Source organism: Coffea arabica, chromosome 5c (genome assembly GCF_036785885.1).
Source record: "Coffea arabica cultivar ET-39 chromosome 5c, Coffea Arabica ET-39 HiFi, whole genome shotgun sequence".
NCBI classification, from domain to species: Eukaryota; Viridiplantae; Streptophyta; class Magnoliopsida; order Gentianales; family Rubiaceae; genus Coffea; species Coffea arabica.
The window spans coordinates 3,127,950-3,135,911 of NC_092319.1; the positions used below are offsets into that span (position 1 = coordinate 3,127,950).

At 31.1% G+C, this 7,962-nt stretch overlaps 1 protein-coding gene across 1 annotated transcript; it reads right to left on the reverse strand.

Annotated features, from left to right (window-relative positions):
- Positions 1 to 1,387: 1,387 nt before the first annotated feature.
- LOC140007622 (acidic endochitinase-like) lies at positions 1,388 to 2,520 on the reverse strand. Its single transcript, XM_072050425.1, has one exon. The coding sequence runs from the start codon at positions 2,459 to 2,461 to the stop codon at positions 1,508 to 1,510; it is 954 nt and encodes a 317-aa protein (XP_071906526.1). The 5' UTR covers positions 2,462 to 2,520; the 3' UTR covers positions 1,388 to 1,507.
- Between the last annotated feature and the right edge of the window lie 5,442 nt (positions 2,521 to 7,962).

Consider the following 7,962-nt stretch of genomic DNA (forward strand, 5'->3'; position numbering starts at 1 on the left):
ATTGAAGAGATAAGTTGTTAAGACCAGAGAATTTTTCTGAAGATTACTTCCAAATAAAAAAAGTTTAACCAAGAAAAGAACATTTGAAACATAACCCCCCTTTCGGCTGTTTGGTGAAAGTAAAGAAAAAGGGAAAGTTATGCACTTAACTGGTACTATAATAAATATTTTTTTTTCTGCCGTCCGTTTTAAAATGGTCAACAGGAAACACGTCACTCCAATTTTCACTAAACGATAGATTTAAAATTAAAACAACATTTTGGATTCCAAATTATATACGTACGACAAAAACGTCCGATTCCCCTCGGCATTAAAATAAGGAAACAAGATTATTTAAACACTACTGCTGATGCAGCACATAATATATGTGTTGTTTGCTCTCAATATAACCAAATTTTTAACAGCAAAAGACAAGGTAGTTGCCTCGGGCCTCTTAAAGCATCATTCCTTATATAAACCCAAGGACCCAATTATGATAAACATAATTTAATCAAGCCAACCTTATTGCTTTAACCAATTTTGGTTAAATAATAGAAACCCAAGGACCCCTCTCTTTAAGATACCAAGCTTGTAATAATTTATGGATGGACATGAGTTTCCATTTTAAATGTTCATCAGTTGAGTCTTTTTTTTCCCCCCTTCTCTCTGTTCTTTTTTTTTTTTTCGTAGAAAGAAATTGTTGCGAACAAGAATATCATATGCTTCATAACATGCTAATGAGAAATTAATTTGTACTCCAAAAAAAATTAATAAAAACGAAAGCCCTTCGATTGTTATCCCTTTGTTGTGGGTCATGAGAAGGCAACGTATACCAAATACACTGAAATCATTATACCAAATCTAAGAAGAGGGGAGCTAATCGTTGTTTTTCAGATTTGATGGAAGGTTAGTGAAATTGTCACAAGTCTCAAAGTGACTTGCACTGACCGGAAGAGATAGTGAGGCAGACAATTTGTTCACCTTTTAATACCGTCCGGGGAAAAAAAAGAAGCAAAAATTCTAGTTGTATGTGATTTTAGAGGCTATGTGTGAGATTGAAATCTTGTTCCATGCTTCAATATTACACAAAGTTTGCTCTTCGCACAAGCTTATTTGACACTTAGACATCCAAGTGTAAACTTCTCTGTAGGCTACAAAATTGTGATGAGATTTATTTGCATATAATCTGAGGTTGTTAGCCATGTAATGCACTGAAATATGAGGGGAAATACTGAAATAGTGTTCCTCAAACTTCAATTGCAAATTTAAATTTTCTTTTTCAATTTAAATGTGGTTTGAATATTATCAAAAAATCATTATCTAGAAGAAGTTGTAAGAAAAAGAAGGTGCAACTGGTTCTCCAAACTAGATCTTGTACCCCGTCATTCGAGAGAGAGCACAATTAAAATGGGAAGAAATTTACTTAACATTTTATTCGATTTGGGAACTCATAGCCACATTAGTAGATTGATCTCTGGCGTAAGCAGCCAGGACTACATTTCATCTCTCAGTAGATAATGAGAGGAACTCATGCCACAGCATGGGATTTTTTCACGGACTTGGTTGTATAAGTCAGAGGATCGCCGTTAACATAAGGCCTGATTGCTTGACAGTAGTTTTGGTCCCAGTATCTGCTCCAAAGCATGACCCCTCCATAGTTGGGATAGCTCTGCACAACGGGAAGAATCTGATTAATTAGCACTTCAGGTGGGATGTAACCGCCACTAGGTGCTGCTTGAGAGGCTGCAGGTAATCCCAGGAATAATTTATTAACGCCTGTATATGAAGCCCATTGATCCCAACTGGCAAAGAGTTTACTGGGATCGCCTGATGTATACTGACAAGGCGGATTGTTGTAAAACTGCACCCACACGTAGTCAAAGAGGCCAGTTTTGATAGCAGCATCAAGATAATAGTCAGGAATGGGACATTGTGGTGCTGCAGATAGGTACACCTTTCTCTCTGGAGTGCTGTATCCCGAGAGTGCCCGGGCGAGATCATCCCAATACAGGTTCGACCCATGTTCGATATCAAAGTCTATACCATCTAAAACAGCATAACCAAGTGGACGAGAGGATGACTGACCGCCCAAATAATTGTTCCAGAGGTAGTCTGCAACTTCGCGAGCATCATCCGGGGAAGAAAGAACAGGCCTCCCACTACCACCCCCACCAAGGGAAAGAAACACTTTGATGCCTAGGCTCTGGCAAACTTCTATCTCAGGACTGAGGAAGGTGCATGGGCTTGGGATACAGTGGCCAGCTAGGTTCAGTTCCGGTGTTTGGCCGCTGCCAAAGGATATCAGAAAGGCAATATTTACATAGTCATAGCAGCCACTACGGCAGGCCCCTTCCAGGCTTCCTTCATAACCATTTTGGCCCCAGTAGACTGCGATTCCAGCGCCTTCTGAGGACCTGGTCAATGAAGATATCATCAGCAGGGATATTATTGCTAAGAGCAGTGGTCGTAAACTGGCAGCCATTTTTTTTTCTTTTTCTCAGCTATTTTTGCAGATTTGTTTGGGGTTGAAATTGGTTGCCCAAAGATGGACCCTTTTATAGATGATTTCAGACTTACGGCAATAGTTCTAAGAATATTTACCATACCGCGTTTTACCAGAAAACGTGAAATGTGTGCCTTTTGCCAGCGTCGAACCAACCATGGCTCAGGTCTTATTCTATATTTAATCTAGAAAATCAAATGAATCGGTCAAATTCCATTAAAAATTGATCGGACCATTCAAAATCGGTAAAAAAAAAAAAAGAAAAATAGGCCTTTGCACTGATTTTTCACCAAAAATTTCTTTCTTGTTTATATATTCATTTTATTCAAATAATTTAATATTAAAATAAATAAAAATATATAAAGTTATTAAACAAAGGTTGAACCGCAAAATTAATTGAATCGTGAATCGAAAATTCATCCGGTTCACTTGTAGGTCCGAATTTCAAAATATTGCCTTTTGCTGTATTTTCATGCTTGGGAGCACTGATTGGATTGGCCTGACCATAATTATCCAGGACGATACACAATGGACAACAGTAGTAAACTTTTTTGATTATTGTATCCATTTGGCAAGTGAATTTTTTTGAGTATTTATCTAAAATTTTATTGTTACTTACTATAAAAGTTTTTTAAAAATTTTTTGAAATGTGTTTTTTTTAATATTTTAAAGTGTATAATTTAAAATTTTTTAAAATTTTTTTTGAGATTACTGTAGTTAAAATTTTTAAATAATTTATAGCAAATAAACTTAACTGCCAAACAAAGCGAGAAAATCTACATTCTACGAGTGCCATAATTGATATTGATTTTTTTTCTCTTGCAGAGGAATGGGAAATAGTGAAGGATGACTTCTAGGTTTGCGACACGTTTTATCGAAACCGAGGTGGACCACGTGCTCTTACTCAATCGTCACATGTCCACCAACACATATTCCAGCCCACACGAAAAAATTTATTGTTGCGATTCTTGAATTGATCATAAAGTCTCGATGCAGCGGCCTAGACGATACCGCAAAAGATTGTGTTGGTCAGTGAATTTTTGTCAGCCAAGTAATTTTGGGTACACCTTAATCTGTCCTACTTTGGTAGCCCTGTTTCTTTTTTCACACAATTTAAGAAAAAGTAATTAATTTTATTGAAAAAATAAATTTTGATTGCTATTTTTCTAAAATACCCTCACATTAAATAAAGTACAATTTTATGGGAAGTTGAATTGATGGTAAAAAAAGAATCAACTCTCATTAAATGGGATAGGTTTATAGTAACAACTACTTACATTGAATAAGGGTATTTTAGAAAAATTAAAATATAACTACATTTTTCAATTGAAAAGTGGACTATAATTTGGGACAGATGAAAAAGGAAAACAGAACTATTAAAGTGGGACGGAGGGAGTAATAATCAAGTCCAATTCACCCAAAATTTTGCAAAACCAAAAACATTTAAAGGCATGCTATGCGTTAATTAGGTTCTGTTGATTGATTGAGTAATTGGCCAAGAAAGCCACCCAACGGCAGAACATGTAAATCAAAAGTTTTGACTTGGCATTGTTGATCATAATGTTGAAGTTTCAATTAAGATGTTATCTTAAAATTTAAATAGTGGCATCAAAAAGTGGTATTAAAAGTTTTAAGATGAAATGAGAGACAAATTATATCGAAATTACAATATATGTATGCTAGAGAATTGAATAATAAATAATTTAGAAAAGCTAATTAAATCTATTTTTAATTTCTATTGTTTTCCCTAACAAAATTTATTGATTTTTTTTTCTCAAACTTGGAAAATACGTTGAGGTTATTTCATTGAGTGTTAAATATAATCGTTGATGTTGCACTTAAGACTCAGCTCTACGATCAAAACCCCAGCTTAGATAGCCCTTGAGGTTCTTTCCCGTCAAGAATATGATGCCAATGTAATTTGTTCTATAATTATTAGCTTTAGACTAATTGGATGACTGACGTGTCATCAATTTTTCCTTAAACAGGGACACTTTTGATAAAAGTTGAAAGGGTAATTACCCTTTGAAAAATTAATTTTTGCACAAATTATAGACTTGTTGAAAATTTATCTGTCCCAACTCTCTTGAAGTAACAACTAGTCTTGGTATAAGTTTGTTCGCAAATGTTTTATCCATATAATGACAATGTTGTTAGATCCAAACCCGGACTAACCGGTCTGAATATGAACTGACCTTCTCCCAAAGATGATTAGTAGCGTAAAATCACTTTGATTAAAAATTAGTCAAAATCGTCAAAAATCAGCCAAACTAGTGACCCGATTCAACTACTTGACTCAATTTTCAAATTTTTTCTTGTTTTCTCGAAACATAATTTGAGTTACCTATATTGTAAAACTTTCATTTATTAACAGGAATAAGAAAATGGCGCTCACTTTGTGTAAACATCAAAATCACTAACTTCCCTCAATGATTTCTAAATCAAAGGTTTTCATCCATATCATCTTATTAATTTATCATTAGTGATTCTAGCTTGCATTTTAAAATCATACTAGAAATTTGTCCATGCCTTAGCACAGTCTTTTTTAAAAAAAAAAAAATTTATTGTGAATTTATACAAATATAGATAATTTCAGGGAAAAATTGTAGAAACATCCCCTGAGGTTTCTGATACTAGCACTCACCTCTCCCGCAGTTTAAGAAATAGTACTGATCTCCCTTGAACTTACTGATTTTTTGCATATTCAGTCTAGGCTAGAAAAAATGCCATTAAATATTGTTTTAAGGAGTGAGATGAGAAATTTGTGCCAGATTTGCCTTTGTGCTACATGCCAAGTAGTATTAGCAAAAGAATGACAAAACATTATAAAGCAATTAACAATTAATAAACTTCAAAGGGTGTAGTTTATGGAAAAATGGGCATTACCTATTCAAAATACTAGCTATCTTTGGGCATTTTACTCTTAAACATTTAATTTATGATAAATACATCACTGTTTGCAAGTAAAATTTAAAAAGTGTTACAGTAATATTCTTACAAAAAGAAAACTGGTAGGTTATCTATTTAATATAAATTAAATATTTTTTAAAAAAGAAATGGCCCATAAAGTATTTACTCTTTATGACTTTTCTTCATTACATGAAAAAAGTATTGGCTCTTTATGGGCATTTTACTACAAATCATTTAATTTATGTTAAATACATAAATGTTTGTAACTAAATTGAAAAAGTGTTACACTAATATTTTTATGAAAGGGAAACTGGTAAGTTTTGTATTTAACATAAATTAAATATGTAAAAGTAAAAAAGAAAAAAGAAATTGCCCATAACATACCAGATCTTTATGGATTTCGTCCATTACATGAACAAAGTATTAGCTATTTATGGACATTTTACTCTAAATCATTTAATTTATATTAAATACATAAATGTTTGTAAGTAAAATTCAAAAAGTGTTACACTAATATTTTTACGAAAGAGAAACTGGTAGGTTTTGTATTTAACATAAATTAAATATGTGAAAGTAAAAAAAAAAAAAAAATTGCCCATAACATACCATCTCTTTACGGGTTTCCTTCCTTACATGAACAAAGTACTAGTTATTTATGGGCATTTTATTTTGAATCATTTAATTTATGTTAAATTTAACATAAATTTTTGTAAGTAAAATTTGAAAAGTGTAATACTAATATTTTTATGAAAGGGAAACGGGTAGGTTTTGTATTTAACATAAATTAAATATGTGAAAGTAACACTTACAGGTGGTTTAATTAGTTACTTAATTTGTTGACAGGAAGCAAGGTTTCTTTTTGTAAAATTTGTTCATTAGATTTCTCCAAATAATTAGGATATAAAGGTAAATTTCCACAATCTTTTGTTAGCAATAGGCCCCAATTTAAATTTTTATAATGACCATAAACCTAGAACTATATATTCACATTTAATTAAGTAGAAAAGATCTAGCAATCCATTTTTTCATCAATAAATATTTAGTTTCCAACAATATCGATAATTCTGTCTGTATAACAATTAATTCTCTTTTTTACACTAAGTTAATTCAAAATGGAGGGAAGAGATGATGAACAATTTAAATACTAATCAGCAATATGGGGATGAAAGGAAGTAATTTATGGAATATGTAAGATTTTAAAAATTGTAATTTGAAAAAGGTTTTACTATAATTCTATGTAATAATTTGATAGAAAGCAGATATGATTAACATAAGATTAGTTATTTTTTAAAAGTTATTTTAGGTATCATTAAGATAAGATTAGTTCATTTTTAAACTTATTTTAAAATTAGGGATAATTTTTAAACATATAATATAATATTCAATATGGGTAAAACCCAAATGACCATAACCTATTACTTCTCTTCAATTAAGCATGCCACATAGGAGTGAAAAACACTCTAATTAAAATAGCTACTTTCATATATATATATATATATATATATATATATATATATATATATATATATTCCCAACAAAAAGATCTCAAATTGGGTATGATTGTTTTAATTTAGTTTTTAAATAATTTTGGAGAATGGACATATTTTAGACATGAATTCATATTTTTATATATAATTTTTAGGTGTCTATTTGATTGCAACCTAATATTTTTGTAACATTTTGATGGTTGGCCGAATATAACCAAGAAATAAATTTCAATATTTCTGAAACTTATAAAAATATAAAATAATAATGATATCATGCTAACCTTAGAGAATTTTTGAAAATGGTGTAACTGATCCGATTAGTTGACCCTTAACCCAGTAGTTTAGTTGCAGTAGGTTATAATGGTTATAATTGGATATGTCATCTGAATATTTGACAAATCTATGTATATACCTGGAAGGAAAATACTAAAAATGTCACTATGAAAATGATTAAAAAATGGGATTAATCACATTATTTCTCAATTTGACAATTCAATCTTTATTAATCAATGAGTAAAATGGGCTAAAATGATAAAGTTGTAATGAGGTGAATAATTTTAATACAGGACTAATCAAATTATCCAAATTTATTTTCTTTAATTATGGAAGGAAAGAGGGGTTAAAGTCTATAAACAAACTATAAACAATTTATTAAACACTCATTTGAAGTGGAAAGTTTTAAATTTTAAATTTGAATTGACATAGGATTAGTTGTAAATCACTATTTAAACTTTTTAATTGAGTGTATGTATTAAAATAAATGAAAAATCCAGGAAAAAAGTATGGGAGATTTGGAAGCCATCAAAGGGCCTCTACTAAAACTTATAGATAGATTTTATTTAAAAAAATAAAGGTTATATTTGGTATAAATATAATTGGATTAATAGTTGATACATTATTTATGTCTATGTCTACGTGGAGAATCTTTTACACTTAGGGTCTGTTTGTTTCAATGTAGAATATTTTCCCTAAGAAAACATTTTCAATGAAAATGCTTTCCTGGAAAATATCTAATTTTCCCTTCATTTTCTGGTGTTTGGTGCAATTTTAAGAAAATGTTCCAAAAAAATTAAAATCCTCCAA